Source organism: Elaeis guineensis, chromosome 13 (genome assembly GCF_000442705.2).
Source record: "Elaeis guineensis isolate ETL-2024a chromosome 13, EG11, whole genome shotgun sequence".
Taxonomy (NCBI): Eukaryota; Viridiplantae; Streptophyta; class Magnoliopsida; order Arecales; family Arecaceae; genus Elaeis; species Elaeis guineensis.
In genome coordinates, this window is record NC_026005.2 from 19,773,551 (window position 1) to 19,795,124 (window position 21,574).

At 44.4% G+C, this 21,574-nt stretch overlaps 2 protein-coding genes across 2 annotated transcripts; one reads left to right on the top strand and one right to left on the bottom strand.

The window, feature by feature from the left end:
* The first annotated feature begins 4,376 nt into the window (after positions 1-4,376).
* Positions 4,377-6,216, top strand: LOC105056311 (AAA-ATPase At3g50940). The gene is made up of 2 exons (XM_010938467.4): positions 4,377-5,439; positions 5,622-6,216. Exons 1-2 carry the CDS (start codon positions 4,456-4,458, stop codon positions 6,042-6,044), a joined length of 1,407 nt encoding a protein of 468 aa, XP_010936769.1. The 5' UTR covers positions 4,377-4,455; the 3' UTR covers positions 6,045-6,216.
* Positions 6,217-8,602: 2,386 nt separating this feature from the next.
* On the bottom strand, positions 8,603-17,932 carry LOC105056310 (uncharacterized). Its single transcript, XM_010938466.4, has 4 exons — positions 14,001-17,932; positions 13,818-13,905; positions 9,648-9,775; positions 8,603-8,976 (listed from the first exon to the last, which is right to left on the bottom strand). The coding sequence occupies exons 1-4, from the start codon at positions 17,717-17,719 to the stop codon at positions 8,709-8,711; spliced, it is 4,203 nt and encodes a 1,400-aa protein (XP_010936768.1). The 5' UTR covers positions 17,720-17,932; the 3' UTR covers positions 8,603-8,708.
* Between the last annotated feature and the right edge of the window lie 3,642 nt (positions 17,933-21,574).

Below are 21,574 nucleotides of genomic sequence, written 5' to 3' on the forward strand. Positions count from 1 at the left end.
ATCTTACCGGTTTGTGGTTGGGATCAATGTTTAATCGATGGACAATAACTTCTGGAGGGATGCCCGACATGTCTGAGGTAGATCAAGCGAAGACGTCGGTATTTTTTCTTAAAAAATCGATCAGCTCCTCTTGCAATTTTTTGCTCAGTGAGGATCTGATTTGCATGATTTTAGATGGAGAACTGAGATGAGCTGCTCTGCGGATTCTTCTTGGCTTTCAATTTCTCTCTGATCTAGTCCGTCGTCGATGAGAAGAGTTTTAGTTGGTCTTTTTCTATTGATAGTAGTTAAGTAGCATTATCGGACCAACTGTTGGTCTCCTCGTATCTCACCGGATTCGTTCTTTGTCAGAAAGCATACGAGCAGATGCTAAGTTGAGACGACCGCTCGGAATGCCTTCAATCCGGACCACTCCAGGATGAGGTTGTAAGTGGATGGGACTCGGACTGCGAGAAAGTTGAGGTGAACTATTGATTATCGAGGTGGTTGTTCGATCATGACAGAAAGTTCGATCTCGCCCTCCACTTTGATCGAATCACCTGTAAACCCAACTAGAGAAATATTAACGGATTTAAAAAGTTTAGCAGAAAACTATCGTATCTAGGAGAAACAATCATAAAAAATCATGTTAGTGGAACTTCCATTATCGACAAGGCATCTTTTTATATCATAATTTACATTTGTCATCGATACAACTATAGCATCATTGTGAGGAGTCTGGATTCCTTGTAGATCTGCTTCAGTAAAGATGATATCGTTGTTAGCGCACTAGTGCTTGAAAGTACTTTCACAGTCATCTATCCCTTGGAGTCGTGGTCCCACCAAGATTATATTAATCATGCCTACCGTTGGTTGGACGTAAACCTGCTCTTCAAGTTTCGGACGAGGTAAATTGGAAGGTAGCTGCATAGGACGCTCCTGTGCATACTTTCCAAGATATCTCTATCTTATCAGGTTCTCGATCTCGTTCTTCAATTGGTGACACTCTGTGTCGTGTCCATGGTCGTAATGAAAGCTGCAGTAGCGCTTTCGATCACAAGATTTCGTCTTCATTGACAGGGGTCGATGAAGGAAGCTTTCTTCTTTTATTTCCATCAGAATTTGTGATTGAGAAGCAATCATAGAAGTCTAGGAGTCATACCTACCTACTAAACTTTTGGGCTTCTGGCTTAGTCAGGGAGGTGGAGCCTCATTCTCAGCATGGATCCGACTGGGCTCCCTGGAGCCTCCTCCCTTTCTTGTCTTCTTTTTCTGGCCCTTTCTCTCGAACTAGCGTCGGTCAGTCACAGCTTCCTCGATGCAGATGTACTTCGATGCATACTTGAGAAGTTTGACATAGGATCAAAAAAGAATCTTGTCTAGAAAGTAGGTAAACTTAGAGTTCCAGAGTCTCCGCTTCATCACTGCAATGGCCATTGCCTCATCGAGATCCTTGACCTCCAGGGTGGTGGTGTTGAAACGCACTACAAATTTTTGCAAAGACTCTCCATCCTACTGCGAATAGAGAAAAGACTATCAGTAGTTTTGGACACTCTTCGGTTTGTGCCAAAATGTGCCACAAACAGCTGCTCAAACTATTTAAAAGAATTAATACTTTTTGACCGTAGCCTTGAGTACCATGCCTGCACAGTTTTTTAGAGCATAACCGAGAAAGCAATGCAGAGGAGGGAGTTAGATGCCCCTTGTAAAAGCATGAGGACTTTGTAGCTCTCAAAATGATCGAGTGGATCTGTGAAGCCGTCGTATGGTTCGATTTGCAGTATTTTGAACTGATTAGGAACTGGCTCGTCAAAGATCCATCTTGAGAAAGGTGGATTCGTACTAATGCCGAATTCATTGATCGGGTCACGATAGTTGGTTTGGAGCTATTCCAGACGGCAATCTATCTCTTTCAGTTTTCGATCGTACTCATCCAGCAGTTGTTGCGATATATCAGGATACCGCGAGTAGTCTAGAGTAGAACCTTCCCCAAAAAAAAAAGATCTCGAAGGAGACTACGGCCTCTTCCCCTTGTATTGAGTTTATCAAGGGGAATGCGGAGACTGGTGATCATCGAAATTGGCATGTGAAGCATGCCAAGACTCTAAACGTGGTGGCCATTGGATAAGTGGAGAACTCGCTCGACGAGAATACTGCATAGAGTGGCGGGTTAGAGATCGCGGTCGGTGGCTACGCTTGGAAGGTGCATCACATGGTGCGACCTCTTCCAACTGTTGTTGTTGTTGGAGACCTTGAACAACCTCCGTCAGACTTTTCACCTGCTGCACGAGGATAGCAAACTCAAGATCTGCCATCACCAATGGTCGTGAAGCACTCGGCTCTCCACGGGTTGCTAGAGGTGTGTCATGCCATGATGAAAATCAAACTAAACCAGTAGAGACATTCTACGCCCTTGTCTTGGCCATGGAGGTCCTTAAAAGAAAAAAAATTTTTCTGCACGATAGTCCCCATACCTGGTGTGCCAAACTGTTGCGGCCTTATTCCGATGGATTGTCGATAATCAGTCTGAAGCTGACTAGGAGTTACGCCTGTCAGTTGGTGGTGGAATTGCCAAAGAATGATGTATCGTCATCGGGGAAGGTGCACACAGTCAAGATTCAGATGAAAGGTGATGAGAGAGTTTAGAGTGAGATGGTGCTGGGCTCCACTCAATGCCAAAAAAGGAAGATCTACAAAATAAGTTCCGCCGGAGGTGGCTCCGACGAAAATCCTCCAATGCTCAAGTCAGTGAAATGGATCGAGAGAAAAGAGTGACAGAGTCTCTGGACTTTAAGATAGTGCATCTATGCATACTTGGAGGGGTCTCTGCTTAGCTCTATTTATAGAGAGAGCAAAATAAATGATGAGAGAATAGGCAATCATGTCGATCATATCTTATCGTATGGCATCGTATGGTGTCGTATGGGTGTCTTTAAATGCCGACGGTGAGCCTTCTATTCAGTGTACTCATGGTGGCGGACGTTATCGGATATGGGGCATAATAAATGACCCTATAAGCGCATTTAATGAGATCATAATATCCCATCACGGTGCGCAGCTAGCCAATCAGGATATGGTGTCTAAGTGATATGATCTTGATGTGGCTTGTCAGAGTCGTATGATGGTCATATTTGGTGCTCAGTTAGTCGGCAGAGGTCCATATTACCGGAGTCAGTAGGATGAAATTATCGAGGTGCCTTGTCTTCGATTGGCATAGTCGGTTGTTAATCGACCATTAAGTCGATTATAAACTGAGCACCGCTGGAAAGATTACAGCCATGGGAGGTATATTAATTTTAGTAGGAATGGTGTCGATCAGAGGCGACCAACCTTTAGTTGGTTGGATATCAGTGATGGTACCTGACGTCTATCCTGCTAGAGGGAGAACTTTGTATATCTAAATCGGATTGATTATCGATTAGTCGGTATAATTTTTTTAGTCGACTCAGAGATCAGAAGGCAGGATAATCAGCTAAGTAACGAGGATCTACCCAAACATATTCTTTTGGGATATGAAGGCGTGAAATGGATTTCTTGCGGTAGGTGCATCTATAGATGGCATGTATCTATGTGGCATGCATTGTTTGTTATTTGATGGCATAGGATGGATGTCATGTATGGCTACTCTGGTGGTTGCGAGAATGGATGGGATATGAGTCGAGAACGTGAGATTAGGATTTTTTTTTTTTTTTTTTTTTTTTTTTTTTGAGTGCACATGCGAGTTAGCGCCACTCTGCAAAATTTTTACAGCATGCTCTTGCGCGCACGCACCGTATAATACGCGCACTTATAGATGGCATCCACCAATGTCAGATGCATTGTATGTTGTTTGATGGCATGGGACGGATGTCATCTATGGCTACATCGCATCCTGACGGAAATCAGGGCGGGTGGGATGCGAGTCAAGCACCTGAGGTTAGGATTTTCCTTCCTTTTTTCCCATTGATCGTGCGAGTGGGGTGGGTGGGGATGGATGGCGGTCGGATTTCAGAGCGGAAAGAATCGGGATAAGGCCGGATGTTAAAAGAACAATAATGCTGTGGGCGGGTAATTACAAACTGGTCAACGGTTTCCATTACCGTCGGTTATTTTATTTTATAATTTTGCAGACAGCAGCAACACCAAGACCGCTTCCAAACGACGGGTCTTTGGCCCTTTCTCCGAAAAATTAAAATAAAAATTCTTCAAATATTTGAAATAGAGAAACTTGCAAGGCACGTTGGGTCCAGCTCATGTAGGACCCACACGGTATATTGAAAAAATTGAAAAAGAGAGAGAGAGCTTGATTAAGAAGGAAGCGTTTGTGCTTTGTTCTTTGGAGATTGGATATCTCTTCCTTTAATATGGGAGTCGTATTGTTTTGGTATCTTTTATTGGCTTTGCCTACGATATATGTGGTAGACCAGGGTCCATTCAAGAATCTCTCTTATTTAAGAGCCCGTGGTCTTCTTTCCGCCTCCCGCACCACCAAGTCCCATGGCCACCACCAAAACATTGCTCTCCACCGTCGCCTCCGTCACCGCCTCCGTCGTCCTCGTCCGCACCATCGCTAACGACCTCGTCCCCGAGCACATCCGATACTACCTCTTCTCCTCCCTGAGCTCCTTCCTCGGCCGCTTCTCCTCCCAGCTCACCATAGTCATCGACGAGCTCGATGGCATCACCGTCAACAAGATGTACCGCTCCGCCGAGATCTACCTCGGCACCAAAGTCTCCCCCGCCACCCGCCGTCTCCGCGTCACCAAGCAAGACGACTCCGAGGCCCTCGACGTCACCATGGAGCGCGGCGAGGACGTCGAAGACGTCTTCCAAGGGGTGCGCTTCCGGTGGCAACTCCTATCTCGGGAAGCCAACCGCCCCATGTACCACACCCACCGCCGCCGCCACTACTTCTATGACTCCACCCCGTCGGAAGTCCGCTACTTCCAGCTAACCTTCCACAGGAAGCACAAAGACCTGGCCCTCAAGTCCTACTTGCCTCACGTCCTGGACCAAGCCAAAGCGATCAAAGAGCAGTCCAAAACGCTGAAGCTTTACACCAACGAGGACGACATGTGGACGCCTGTGAATCTCCAACACCCCGCGACATTCGAGACCCTGGCGATGGACGACGAGCAGAAGAAGGAGGTGATGGATGACTTGACCCGGTTCGTGAAGAGGAAGGAGTTCTATAGGAGAACAGGGAAGGCCTGGAAGCGGGGTTACTTGTTGCACGGCCCGCCGGGGACCGGGAAGTCGAGTTTGATCGCAGCGATGGCGAATTTTCTGAGGTTCGACGTGTACGATTTGGAGATGACGGAGGTGAGAAGCAATTCGGCGTTGAGATCTCTGCTCGTCGGGACGGCCAACCGATCCATACTGGTGGTGGAGGATATCGACTGCTCCCTCGACTTGCAGAACAGGGATGGAGAGAAGAAGGTAGTCAAGGAAACCAAGAATTCCGATGATGAAATAGAAAAGGTAAGCGCATATTTCTAGTAATTTGATAGCTTAATTACGATGCATCAAGATTTTTCCTTTTTTGAACTTATCCATTAATTATTCGTGGAATTTGCTCGCTTGTTTTTCAATTACTAAACTAGACAGAATCTTTCTGAAATTTTTTGTTCCTGAGTCTTAATTTCTGGAATGTTGTTCGACAGGTGACACTTTCTGGTCTGTTAAACTTTGTCGATGGGCTGTGGTCGAGCTGTGGGGAAGAGAGGATCATCGTGTTCACTACCAATTACAAGGACCGGCTGGACCCGGCACTGCTGCGGCCGGGCAGGATGGATGTGCACGTTCCGATGGGTTACTGCGGTCCCACCGGGTTCAGGGTGCTGGCTTCCAACTACCATTGTCTCGGCGACCACCCACTCTTCAAGGAGATCGAAGCATTGATCAAAGAGGTGGAGGTCACACCAGCCGAGGTTGCAGAAGAGCTGATGAAGAGCGACGACGCCGAAATCGCGCTCCGAGGGCTCATCATGAAGCTTATCGAAACAAAGAAGAAGAAAGCCGCTGGTCCAGATCAAAATGAGGACCAGGAGGGTGGAGGAAACCTAATTGATGGAGGTCAAGCTTGAGATTTTCTTTTCTTTTTTTTCTTTTTCTTTTTCCCCGGAGGAATTCGTCAAAAGGCTTGCCAATAAAGATCAAAGAAGAAAGGGGGAGATGAGATGTTGGAGTCATGTAGGTGTTGATTGACTTACTGTAGTGAAACTTTTAATTAATTAGAAAATTCCAACCATCAAAGCATGACGGTCTCCCGGGTTGACGGTGGTATGTTTTGTGGTCCCATCGAAGGTTGGAAACGACGAGGCCCACTGCCAATAAAGGGTGCCCTTTTTTTCTCTTTTGGAGACGTCAAATACTTTCCCTTACACGCCAGGCTTGGTCATCAACTCATCATTAAGCGGACGATCGTCAAACAAAAAGGTCCACAAGCGGATACCATTTCATACATGACACGTATTATTTGATGACCATTCATTTTACCATGGCGGCCATCTAAAGATGCACAACTTTTTGTGGTACTATAATATTTGCCCAGGTCTTTGTCATGACCCAAAGGCCATTTCATGCTGGAGATTTTGTGCAGCGCTCACGAGAAGACGCATGACCGATCGTTATTTTCTAACTTTTCTTTTTTGATTTATGATAAATAAACATCCAGCTATGAGAAGTGCAATTTTCTTCTATTTTCCTATGGTAAGAATTAAATGTTGAAACTATAAATGAAATAGAGACCGGATGGCTCAATTTGACAATTTGTAGAAGTTGCATGGGCCTCACCGCCAGATGAGCCTTAGGGTCTCAACCACTTCTAGTCAACATCCAACTTAAATCGATGTTGATGCGGAGGGGAATTTTGTTAAAAACTTTCATTAAAATAGTATATAAAGATAAAGAAAATAAACATACAAGATATACCTCCATCAACCCCACAATGATTTTGGCTAACAAAAGAAACACTACTAAAAGTTGTCATTCCATACATACATCATTCAGCTATCAATATCATATAAAAATTGAATCATACCTCCAAGCTAACTAAAGAAAAAATGACATGAACAACAATAAGGCCACTTAATGGAATTTCTTGCAATGGTCTTCAAGTTGGATCATAAAATCACGGTTATAACCATACTTTTCTTGCCAGATAAGGAACATGTTTGGAATGCAGAACCCGTCGTCGCTAGCCTTCTGGACAAACTTGCATGTGTCCTCACCAGGGAGGGTGCCGTCGACGGTGTAGTCGATGAGGTCGTTGATGACCTTCATCTTAGCAACGTAGCCCCAGCAGCGGATGTAAGTGCCCAACTCCGGCACCACACTCAGGTCTTCCTTCGCCATGGTCATAGAAATGGTGAGGGTGAGGGTGAGGGTGAGGGCGAGGATGGCAGCAGCTGTCCTCATCTTTGCTTTTGTCTTTGTTGGAAGGCTTTCTTAAAAACAAATGTGATAATTAATCAAAGAAAAACAGGCTCCATCTTGTTGCTATTGCTATCTGCTGTTAAGTAATGATAAAGCTTTAACTGATATTTACTATTACTGTCATAGGACTCATTTTGTTTGTTTTGAGTGTATGAAGGAGAACCAATCAGTTGATGAGGTCTCTTATTTTAGTAGAATTTTGTTTGGTTATAACATGAATGCTGAAAAAAAAAAAAGACTGGTTGTGGACGTAGTCTTCACGCAAGGAGCTTTTCTTTCGGCTTTGGTGGCTCTCCTCCATGTCACGTTACTGGTCTGGCATGTGCAATGCACGTGAGCATGAGTCTTTACATGATTTGAAATATAGGGCCTCTCTCACACACACACACCAGTCCTGTAACCCTGATCGATAAATTAATAGAATCATAAGCACCCATCCAAATTTGCTGCACCTCCTTAATTCATCACAAGAGACTATTCATATAAAAGTCACCAGGTTTAGAGTTTAGAGTATTCATGAGGCTAATCTTCTGTTAAGTTTAAATATACCTTCTTAACCCTGTGGCAGACTCTGAAAGAAGATAAACAAATGAAAGGATCATCACCAAACAGCATTAAAATTATTTACGGTCTTCATTAAAAGAAATGACAGAAACAAGACAAATCGTTGGAGAGACGTCACTTCATATCAATGATATGAACCTGGAATTTTCACATATCCCTGAGTAGTAACTACAGCTGCAATCAATATAACCTGTAAGAACCCTCGATATACTGACAAGCATGAGACTCTGAACCCTCTTAGATGAAACGAAATCCGTAAACAAACAGCATTAAAATTATTTACAATCTTCATTAGAAGAAACGGCAGAAATAAAACAAATCATTGGAGAGATGTCACTTCATATCAACAATATGAACTTGGATTTTTCACATATCCCTGAGTAGAACTACTACTGCAATCAATAAAACCTGTAGGAACCATTGAGATATTGACAGGCATGAGAATCTGAATCATCTTAGATGAAACAAAATCCATATATAGCAGCAAGAGATCCATTCATTCTCATCAACCATAATTTACTACCAAGGAAAGAAATGATGCGGCACATTGTACGTTTAAAAAGAGAAGTTTATGGCCTACCTGTAATTAATTAACACATTAAGTGCATATTATGACCTCCACATTCCCAGAAAACATACGCGCTAACAAAATCACTTAGGCATATGTTCTGATACAAAAAACAGAGGAATTTGACTTACTTTGTCAAAAAGACATTACAGTAATCATAATCGTAAGTCCACTTCAAATGCTACAAGCAAAACATTATAGAGAACAGGTCATGTATCTTTGTGAAGAATTTTGTCCGGTGAGTAGATACTGGCAGGCATGATGGCGGTGATGGCTCTGGATTTTTATTCTTCTTCCTCCTCAGCTGAAAGAATTGTTGCATCACTTCAGAACACTCCGTTGCCAGAACACCACGCCTTATTGTTATCTTTGGGTGGAATGGGTGGACAGGTCCAACTGTTTGATTTGATGAATCCAGGCTGCTGCTTCCTCCGTCCCCAGGAAAAAGCCTATAAAATAATGCGCATGTCAAGCCAAATTTGCTGTCCATTTGACCAATCAAGCCGGTCAACAATGTGGAGTCCACAAACAACAAAACCAAGCATACCTAGTTGAGAAAAAGCCGCAGACAACAGGTCAAATTTAAGAATATTAACCCATTTAAGATTTTAAATCTCATAAAATGGGACTGTCCCAATTTTATCATGGAACAGGATCTGCCGCTGTCCCACCCCATCCTGACACTTGGGACAGAGGATGTCCAAAGATATCATGATCAAAATGCTAGGACGCTGGCAGGATAGTCCCGTCTCAATGTATGGGATGGTACCCCATCCCGGTATCCCATCAAGATCTGAATCCTTGAACCCATTACATTTTATTTTAATCATTCCACAAATCTTATCTGATAAAAACTAAGTTCCCTTGTGATAATGGAGAGGAAATGAAGGCAACAGAGAATCTTCAAGAGTTGGCTACAACTTTTCATTTGGAGCAACATGGCGCTGAAACTTATTACAAGAGCCAATGAATACAAAGTATCGTGGAAATAACCGAAATAGATTCAATCTTGAAAGCGTCACAATCAGAATGCATGATTAACCAACTAATCAAGAGAGCAACTGCAATTGTTTGTAAGCATATTCCAAAATAATAATAAATAAATATGTAAAGTGCACACCTGACCCAGCTGCCATCAGCTCCTAGTAGCTTGTTCGGCGCTCCCCATACCACAGTATCAATCCTAGCTTGAAGGATTGCTCCAGCACACATGGCGCATGGTTCAAGTGTCACATAAAGTGTTGTTTCCTATAGAGAATTTGCATAAAAAACATCTGTGCTGAGAAAGGGAAATTGTATTCAAACTAGGTGTTTCAAAAGAAAACACAAAAGGAACATCTTAGCAATTGGAGGTGGGATGCAATCTGGTGTAATGGCCTGATGCCCATTCATTGAAAGAGAATATTACATTAAAAGTGCTCATTTCCCAATTATATCAACTGATAAGCTGATATAAATCAAAATTTTTGCATCTTATATATTCAAAAAAAGGAATGCCATAGTCTGCTTCATTTGAACCAACATTCCCCACCAAAACCATATGAGCATCAAAGTTTTCCTAAATTATTCATCAAGCCTTTCTCTTATTCATAATAGAAGAACCTACAGAATTTTAGCATATTGCTACGTGTGATCTCCTGCTCCACTTTAACAACCAGAGAGTGCACAAACATGCCTGTCACTAATATTGAGCATAGTATTTTCATTTTTGAATTATATTTAGTTTTTTTACCTCTTTAGGACCTTCCACATTCATTATTTTACCTCTACCATTTCTTCCCTCAACAAACAGGACTTGACATGTTTAATGCATATAAACCCAGCATACGAAAAAGACTAGAATTTGCATGTATAGACTTGACATATATGTACTCATGCTTCATATTAAAATATGCACTTCATATATGTGCATACAGGATGACTGAGGGTTGCTTTGGACCAGGTATTGGTCAACATCAAGTATCAAGGCATTCAACAACCTGGCCCACCAGCAGGTCAGCAGGTCAATCAATGGCATAACCAATCTTCTGATGGGCCAGCCTAGCTGATCCAGAGCAACCCATTTACCAATGAAAGGCCGAGCTCATGCAAATTTCTGCTTCATTTGCAGGAAGATTACCACATTGTGCTGGGCCATGCAGGTTTGAGCTTTAATTTGGACTTTATTCTGCATTATTTATTTTCTAATCTGAAATAACCAACATGTTCTGACAATGGGTTATAAATTATCAAAAAAAAAAAAAAAAATCAGGTTTAAGGCCCTTAAGATACATGTCCAATCTCACATAATGTCTCAAAGCCCAGCCTTCTTTTCTTTCTTTCTCATTCCAATGGTTTAGAGCTCTGAAAACTAAATAATGGGTTTGGATATGACCCAACTGGTCAAAGGCCGTTAAACTGTACCCAACCCACCATGCTGGTAAGTCAGGGCTTCTTGACCTGTCCCATGCTCATGGACCCAAAAGATATGTGCTGGGTTGATTAGGTAAGATCAGGTAAACAGGTCCAAGTCCAAATTGCCACCCCTATGTGCATAGAAAGTTTGCTTGTGTTCCTACACACTTAGCATGAACGGAGAGATTATCGCATAGTAAAAGCAAATAAAAACTTGCAGTTCATATTACACATTTAGATGCAGAAAAATAAGCACTGATTATATGTACATAGACAGAATTACAAAATTCCTACTTCAGAGACAAGCATGTACAAGCTTAACATACAATGGGTACCATGCAAAGCAAAGACATCCTCAATTAAAGGTAATACACAACTGATGCGTGTAAACAATGTTGCTGAGCTTATGTGCATAAAACTTACCACAAAACCTGTAAATAAAATTTGCATACTGAAGATATACAAATGAAAAGTTTATGACTAGTATTTTATGTATGTAATCAGTAAAATAATATCAGTTGCTTGTGTGGATATTAATAATTAATAGACTTTATTTATATATGTATAATATATATATATATGAATAATATATATATATATATGTATAAGATATATATATATGTATAAAATATATATATGTATACATATATATATGTATAAAATATATATATGTATACATATATATATGTATAAAATATATATATGTATATGTATATATGTATAATATATATATATGTATATGTATATATGTATAATATATATATATGTATATGTATATATGTATAATATATATATATATGTATATGTATATATGTATAATATATATATATATGTATATGTATATATGTATAATATATATATATATGTATATGTATATATGTATAATATATATATATGTATATGTATATATGTATAATATATATATATGTATATGTATATATGTATAATATATATATATATATATGTATATGTATATATGTATAATATATATATATATATATGTATATGTATATATGTATAATATATATATATATGTATATATGTATGATATATATATATATATGTATATATGTATAATATATATATATATATATATATATATATGAAACATAACAAAATCCTTTTAAATTGAGACAAAATAATGAAACACTAAATTTGAAGGTCCTGAAGTGCAGCAGATGCAGACATAAAAACTCTAGTTACAGCCTCCTTGGCATAAGACAATAATCTTGATTTTGGGAAACATCCATGGTCACAGGCTCCAAGCCCAGTAATACAATTTTTATCATTAAGAGGCCAATTCTAAATATTAAAGAGAAATAAAATTCCATCTAACTATGAACATCCTGTAATCAACAATACTTGAGTCCATTTAAAATTATAGTAATCTAAGATCTGGAGACTGGTACTATCAGTAATACATGACTGATCTAAGTGCACTTATTAATGTTTCTGAATGGATGAACTGCCTGTGCATTTAGATTATTTAACTGCAGTTATGGTTTTAATTAGTTTCAAACTGGTTTAACAAGAAAGAAAAAAGATCTATATTTTGGGCACCTTTCTTTTTCTCCTTTTAAATTGAGACAAAATAATGAAACACTAAATTTGAAGGTCCTGAAGTGCAGCAGATGCAGACATAAAAACTCTAGTTACAGCCTCCTTGGCATAAGACAATAATCTTGATTATGGGAAACATCCATGGTCACAGGCTCCAAGCCCAGTAATACAATTTTTATCATTAAGAGGCCAATTCTAAATATTAAAGAGAAATAAAATTCCATCTAACTATGAACATCCTGTAATCAACAATACTTGAGTCCATTTAAAATTATAGTAATCTAAGATCTGGAGACTGGTACTATCAGTAATACATGACTGATCTAAGTGCACTTATTAATGTTTCTGAATGGATGAACTGCCTGTGCATTTAGATTATTTAACTGCAGTTATGGTTTTAATTAGTTTCAAACTGGTTTAACAAGAAAAAAAAAAGATCTATATTTTGGGCACCTTTCTTTTTCAAATGGGAGACTGCAAAACATCTATTCCTAGTATTCACTAAAAAGACTTAGCTGAAGCAAACTTAGTATGAAGATGCTTATGATAATCATTTCCACCGCAGCAAAAGAATGTTACAGGTTGTACAGAAGAAATGTCGGATAAATGATCATGTGCTTCATGAAAAAAACCATGACTGACAGTCATTTTTCTCCATGAAAAGTTGGTCTTTATGTGCTTACAACTCCCGATCATTTAAATTAATGTGAATTTCAGCAAAAATTTAGTTAACAAACATGTCATCCGTGAACCTGCTTCAGATACTTAAGGTCTATCTATGAAAAGGTAATTACATTTCATACAGTGTTAAAACCTATTAAGCATCATATTTGGAACACCACGGTTATTGACCGGGTTAACACAAATCCTTTATTAATGGTCACTCCACCCTATCATCACAAAGTACCTTTCACTATAACATCTCCGTAAAACCATTTCAGGAACAAAAAGTTTCAAACATGGTTGATGATTTTAAGGCTTTTAGTTTCTCAGAATCCATGTTCCTGTTTGTACATTGCTCAATCTAATTTTACATGTAAAATTATAGGGGACCATTCTTGCATTATCATCAAAATGATCTTTCCAAGATCTGCATGATTTCTTTATACAAAGATAAATACACAGATTAACAAAATAAAATTAATGCCAAAAAAGAGACTCAAGATATCCAGAGTCTTCATGCATAAAGCCAAATAATATTAATAAGCATAAAATTAAAGCAAGAAATACACCAATATCTGCACAACGTCCACTAAATCAGCAGCAAGTAATCTTGCAAGGCTAAGACTTGTTAACAATATCATCAGCAGGTAAAGATATAAAAGTAGAAAATTACTGCAAGGCGCCAACTCCGAAGAAGATTAGAAGCTTCACGTATGCAAATCATTTCAGCATGTGCAGTTGAATCTCTCAGCTCCTCCACTCTGAACATTAAATGAATAATCAAGTTGGATTGAAGTTTGATGTTCATGATAGAAGACTGATAGGAACTAATATAACATATGAAAATAATACTTACAGGTTCCAGGCACGAGCAATGATTTTCCCATTCTGTACCAGCACCGCCCCAACTGGCACCTCCCATGTATCTGCAGCTTTCCGAGCTTCCACCAGAGCTTCCCTCATAAAAAACTCATCAGTTTTTCTCTGTTCACTTTCAAGTCTATATGCTTCTTCCCAATCATCAAATCTTTCTTTTAAGACTTGCTTATTCCTTTGCAGTTTCCTCCTCTTCAGTTCCCCATCTTTTCCATCAGGTTTACCAACTTCAGGTGATCCCTCTCCAACAAGATTTTCTTCCAACCTAGTGTATTTACTCACAGGCAACTGAACATTTCCGATATTAGTTCTATCTTCTTCTATGATGGCTGCAGCTGTATCATCTGTCAGTGCTGATGACTGGTCAACCATTATTACGTTAGAAGGAATACCTTCTCCGCCTTTTTCACCCTCAGTCCATCCTACTTCTTGTGGTCTGGAAACGGTGGAAGAACCTTTGGCCAGCGAACTTGTTTTCGTCATGCCCATTGAGGTTGATGCACCAGCATCTGACTTCACTACTCTGTCTCCCAATTTAGGTACTTCAGAGCTTCCTTGACTTGGACCAGCATGCATCCTGCCATAGGATTCATCAACAGGTCTTTTGATCAGTAATGATTCTTTAGGTGTTCCACTTCTTCCTTTCACATCGATCTCATCATTGTCATCTGGCTCCTGGCCAGAAAACCAAGCCTCACTGCTTACAGACTCATTTGACGAACTTCTTGTACCTGATTTTGGAGCTGGATTCCGAGACTCAGCATGCAGACCCCAGCTCAGTCGAATTATATCTGCAACATAAGACCACAAAGACCTGTGGGCTCTTCGACCAACAACATTTTCAGTTCCTGCAGTGGCAGTGGTGGAATCCACAGCTTCTGCAGCTGCTGGGTCCTCCTCAGGTTCTTCTGTCCTAGAAGTTTCCTGAGAAGTCGAGGCCCGGACATCCCAAATTTCATCAGATGGCCCTTTCATCCCTGACCTTGATGTAGATCTCCTGGAAGCTTCTTCTACATATTTCTCATCTTTGTCTTCTGATGCAGCAGCAGGAAGTCTTGAGTGCGTGCCAGCAGTTGCATTTCTCGTTCCACCATGTACTTCTTCTATTTGAATTCCAGGAGAATATTTGGAAGCATAGTCTAATCCATCTAAAGTTGTAATTTCCTGCTGTACCTTGTCGACAAACTCTCCAATGTACAATGCAGAAGACTTGTCTGATCGGCTAGCAGACTCTAGCGAGCCATCTTTGATTATGTACATCTCACCTCTACTTGTCTGATCACCTCTAGTGCCACTATCAAAACTTCCAGTAAAACCCATTTGCCCTTTTGTTGGCTGTGAACTGTCCCCTGTCAGTGTGCTTCTTTGTTTCCCCATCTTATCCCAGACCAGTGTTGATGAAGAATTTCCTCTACGGTTTTCTATACTCATACGAGACATCTCCTGTGAACTGGAAGCTGTTTCATTGTCATTTCTTGAGTACGCAGATATATTTGTTTCCTTTTCGGATTCTTGTCTGGAACTGCATTGACGGTTGATACTTTCACCCTCTATCCTCGTATTATTTATTTCTTGTGTGTTATAAACCCTTTCAGTGTCCCACCTCGAAACTTCAAAATTCTGGGTATTCCTTTCATTCGTTCTTCTTGAACTGGATTGCTGGGTGAATTGTTCATTGATTAGATTCCGTTGGTTCCTAGCTTCACCAACTAGATTCAAACCTGAAGCCAAATAGTCTTCTCGATCATCCCTTCTAGTCTCAAGAAGTCTTTGTGAACTGCTGGCCCTTTCGACATCACCTGCAGAGACCCTAGAAACATCAGTGCGACTTTCATTATGCCTTTTTGATTCCATTCTGCCAAGTACCAGTTGACCCATTTGGGTTCTCTTATCTCTTGACATGTGAACCGAACTCTGAGCTGAAGCAGATCTGTCCTCCCTATCCCTTACCCTCATTTGTTCATAATGCCTCCGAGAGTTGGCAGCACCCTCAGTCCTGCTGTCATGGACCTGTGTTATTTCCCTGAGCTTTTGAGAACTTAACTCAGCGTGCCCAACCACTCCTCGATCAAGCTCAGCATGCTTATTTGAAATCAAACTAACTTCCTGACCAACCTTCCTTGCATCAATCATGTTCTTGGAACTGGAAGACCTCCTTGTATCATCCTCGTACACATCAGATGTTACAGTAACCTTCCGAGATCCTTCCCTTGACTCCCTTTGCCTGACAACTCGTTCATCTTCATAAATATATTCCTCTCTTGCTTCATGAGCCAAATCAATTAATGAAGCACCTTTCTCTTCTCTGTTCCCAAATCTCCATTCAGCTTGCCCAGCTATCTGCTGGTCTGTTTTGCTACGCCGCCTCGCAGCCAAACCCTCTTCCCTATCTACCTTTCTTGCATCAACCATGCTCTGAAAACTGGAAAACCTCTTTGAATCATCCCCATGTACCTCAGATGTTCTCGTTCTAGCAATCTTCTGAGATCTTTCCCTCAACTCCCTTTCCCCATAAACCTTCTCCTCTTTGGAATCACATTCTTCTCTTACTTCATGAGCTGAATCCATCCACAAAGCACCACTCTCCTCTCTGTCCTCTACTTTCCATCCTGCTCGCCCAACAACTCTCTTGTCTACTTTGCCTTGCCACTTTCCAGCTGAACTTGAACCCTCTTCCCTATCAGCCTTCCTTGCACCAGCCATGTTCTTAGAAGTCAAACCTGTCCTTGCATTATCTTCACCTACCCCAGACATTCTTGTAAATCTCCAAGAACCTTCTTGCCGAGCAACCTTTTGATCTTCATAACCATGTTCTTCCCTCACTTCATGCCGTAAGTTCCTCAAGGAGGCATCTTTCTTCTCTCTATCCCTAATTTCCCATTCAGAGAACTTACTTGAACTCGAGGCCCTCAAGTTGCTATCTTTTTCCTGAAACTCCGACTTTCTACCGGAATCCCCACCAGCATCACACACCGACACATACCTCTTCTTCGACCCAGCATCATCATCATCGTACTTCCGAGCTTGCCGAACCTCCCTTTCACTGACGTCCACTGTACCACTACCATGATTCCTCGAAGATTCGCCATCAACCCTTCTCCCCTTACCTTCCTTCCTCTTGGAACCGCTGTACCAATCCAACGACGACTCCGAGTAATAAACCGAGCTCGACCCATCCTTCCTTGCCGTGGAAGACCGCCGGCTCTCCCCCTCCCCATCAACCGACTCGATTTCTACCTCTCTCTTCAAATTCTTCCGCAAGCTGCCAACTTTATCACAACCGGCTTCATTTCTCGACTCCTCAGTGCTGTAGCTCTCCTGGCAGCAGCTCCTGACCTCGGCCAGGAGGCCGATCATCTCCCAGAAGCTCCCATCGGAGGTCCGGGACCAAAAAGAGGTACGGCGGCACTGTGGGCCGAGACCGAGCTCCCGTAGGGCCGATCGCCGGCACCTGGTGGCCGCCCGGCCGGCAAAGAAGGATCTAGAAGGCGACCAGTAGATCAATGAGGATTGCCTCGAGCAGTAGCCATAGAGAAGAAATCTAGGGTTTATGGAAAAGCCATGGAGGGAGGATTGGGCGCAAGGCGAGCAGTCCCCACGGCAGTGGTCGGCTCTCTCGGTGAAGTAGGGCAGAGGGGCGTAGGAAAAGGACGATTTTGCCCTCAGGGAGAAGGCCGTGGTGGTGTAGCCACTGTACATTGGGGGAGGACCAGAGATCGGAGAGCGCGCAAGACCTAGCTCACCTTCAGGGGAAGGAGGAGAAGATCCCCGCCGTCCGTGGGGAATCCAATGGGTCCGGAGATGGCGGTGCGGTCGACCGGCAAGAGGGTGGGACTCTGGTCGCCACTGGGAGGCTCGGTAGGGAACGAGACGAGGGAGGGGAGGAGCCGATGGCTGTCTAGGATGAGGCCGGTCTGGTGGCCCGCCGGAATGGCATTAGATGGGCTGGTGGAGGCGCGAGTTTGCAGAGTGTAGGTGAGGTGGCAGATGTTGATTGGGTATCCTGTTTGATCGATCATGGTTATCTGGCGTTCGTATATTTTTATGGATGCCGTTATTTTAACGACTCAATTTGCGCCACGTTGCTGGATATGCGTAAATAAAATCACCAATGCGACGACAAGAGACAACTTCAGACCATGTCACGTGGGTTCGGGATCTCGCATGCAGGTTGATCACGTCGGTGATCCACGAGACTTTCTTGTTCTTGGCGGTGCCTGTTGGTTGTTCTCAAGCTCGCAGTTGAAATTAAACACTGTTTTAGTGAACGAAGGTAGGTATATTACATGAAGTATGTACCTATGTATAAAATATATATGGTTGTATACGATCATGGTTACTGTTGCGGCCAATCGCCTCGTCGTCCGATCATCGGAAAACGTGCACCTGCAAAAACGAGAAGTTCACACTGACCGGAGGCGGCTCCGGCGGAGACCCTCCGACGGTCAAGTCAGAGAGGTGACTGGGCAACAGTGATATAAAGACAGAGAGCTCAATCGAGGGAGAGAGGAAGAGAGGAGCGAGCCTGTGGTTTTGGAGTCGAGAAGTGGGAGGAGCGGATCCCTTGCACTGTTGCCCTCCCCGATTTATATAGTGGAGCACGGTATAGCGCCGTCATTAATGGCGCAGACAAGTGAGGAATGGTCAACTCACTGTAGATTGTCAGAGTCGCCGTGAAAGTGTCATGTCGCCGTGGGGCTGTCAAATCACCAGGGTTGACAATGCCCTCGACGAGACAATCCCCCTAGATGGCCGTGCCGCATGTCGCTGTCAGAACTGACAAGGTCTGGCGGCTGTACGGCGATCAGAGGAGTCGACCGACCCTAGGTCGGTGGCCAGCCGAGTGGCGTCGGGCTCCTCCGTAGGTCGGCGAGTTTTACGTGAGTCGGCCATCAGACCTTCCGATTCAGTCGGTCGGGAAAGGTGCGCCCGACATATCCTCAGTCGGTCGTGAGCCGATGATTGGCCGGTGATGGCGTCAGTCGGTCGGTCCGACTGTCAATCGGTCGGTCGGTCCCTCCGACCGTAAGTCGGTCAGTCGGTCCCTCTGCCCATCGGTCGGTCGGTCGGTCCCTCCGGCCCATCGGTCGGTCGGTGGGTATTCATCAACAGTTGCCCCCCTCCACTCCTGAGTCAGACGGTGAGCTGGCCGATGCTTTTATTTGGGCAGCAACCCTGGGCGAACAGGAGTGGATTCGTCGCATGTCAGATTCCGACCGTACCGCGGGTTGATCCGATGTCAGGCGCCTCATAAATGCCAAGCGATTTGGACGTCTAGTCGGTGTCAGATGTCACGTCGGCGTCAGGTGGCAGACGTCGCGTCTTGTCGTCGTCAGACGTCACGTCGGTATCAGGAGGTCGGGTGCCGGACGATACGGTGTCAGACGACCGGATATCCGGCGCCGATTGTGGGAGCGCGGGGCGCTGTCAGGTGGAACGCGAATCGGCGCGGGTGCGTAAATGCGGAACCACGTCCCCGCTTGCCGCGTGTCGAAGGTGGTTGGCCGGCGCCCCCCGCATTTAATATGGGCGGTGCGGCCGTCCTGGGACGGGGCGCGTCGAATCCTCAGGCCACCCGGAAGCCGCCACGTGTCGCACATCCATGGAGCTTCGATCGGCGCGGAGTCATCTCGACTGTCGGACGGCCTTATATATATAGGGCCATCCGGACCCAAGACCTCACTATTGCCATTTTGCTGCCGAAACTCTGTCCGGGCGATTTCTCAGTCGTCGCGGGCAGAGCTTTCCTGCTTCCAGAAGAGTTCTTCCGGTTCGTGGTCTCCCCTTCATCCTCCTCTTCTTCTTCTCTTCGCTTCTCCTCTTTCTTGTTCGGTTCCGATACAATGGCCGGGAATCCGACTCGGGGAGCTCGGTCGGGAAATCCGACTGACGACTCCCGGTCGACTCCGAAAGTTGAGGTTTCCTCGCTTTCGGGGCCGAATGTTGATCGGCTTCGGGAGCAGTATTGCATCCCGGAGCAGTTTCAACTATCCGCCCCAGGGGCCGGTGGTCGGGTTAACAGCCCTCCGCCCGACCAGCTGGCGCTGTACGTCGAAGACCTTCGCGCAGGTCTTCGGCTCCCGATTCCGGAATTCGTCCGAAATCTGTTGAACTATTACGGACTCTGTCCGGCGCAACTAGCACCGAACTCCGTCCGTCTCATAATCAGTTTTGTGCTGTTGTGTCAGCTCTTGCCGACCAACCCTTGCATTTCGCTCTTCCGGGCCTTCTTTGTGCTCCGACCCCACCCTAAAGCCCGAGGGTGGTGGCTCTTCAACCCCCGGAAGGGCCTTTCCTTCATCACTGGTCTTCCATCGTCCATCCATGGGTGGAAGAACAAATTTTTCTTTGTTTCTTCTCCGTCTCCTTGGGGCTTTCCTTCCCGCTGGGGCGTGCCCCGAACTGAAGCCAATGACAACAGCCGGGTGGAGGCGGACGATCGGGAGGATTTCCACCGACTAAAAGATATGTCGGTCCCGAAGCAGAGGGAGCTTGTTACCGAACAAGCTCTCTATGATGCCGGCTTGAGCTTGGTCCCCCGACTAGGTATCGCCCGATCTCCCGGTCTCCTTTTCATTCGGCCCTTAATCCGGTTCTTTAATTAACACCTTTGTCGGTATCGCAGGGACACCTCCAAGAATACGGCCGACAGACACTGAGATTCGACAATTCGCGATAAGGAAGAGGCCAGCGTCGGGGGTCGGACCTTCGCGCCCTCCGAAGAGGCCTGCTCCAGCGGCGCCGATCGTCGAAGCGTCGGTGACCGACCAATTGGAGCCCATCATAACGCTCGCGGCTCCGGCAGCGCGTGTGGAGGAGAGGCCGGTGGAGGAAGCGGCCGAAGGAACGTCGGCGGCATCACCAGAGGCGGTGGAGCCGGATGTCGTTCGGGAAACCGAACATCATCCGGCGGCGTCTGTGGCCGCAACGGGGGGTGCTGGTTCCACTTCAAGCATCCCCTCGCTGCCGGTTCTGTCGGTCGGGGCGGCCGATCGAGGGAAAGCCCCGATGGACCCCGCGGATGAAACAAGGTCGGGGAGCCGATCTGTGCCGCCCAGCGCACAGTTCCCCGAAGGGGCGTCGGCGTTGGCCGACCACAACCTGGCGAGGAGGTTGTGCCAGGGGATCCTCCTCCCGGCCGACGTGGAGTCGCTGAGGTCTCGGCAAGTGACCGAGATGTTGTCCAAGTTCTACCTGACCATGATCGAGGTAAGCTTTGTATCGCCTTCTTTCTCCTTAGAATTTTTCTCATTATGGGTTCCTGACAAAGTGCTTGCAACGGCAGCTAATCTACACAATGTCGGAGCTCGAGGCCGGATACCGGAGGTTCGGTAACGTCCGGGCTGCTTGGAAGGAGAGGTCGGCGGCGACCGAAGCCGAGAAGGCAATGTTGGTCGACCATCTACAGCAGTCGGCCGACCGAGAGGCCAAGTTGGTAGACGAGGTCTCCCGGCTCGGGTCCGAGCTAAGGTCGGCCAAGAAGGAGGCCAGACACAAGGGCCGGGCCGTACGTCATCTGCGGCACGAGCGGGACGGCATCGCCGTCGAACTCCA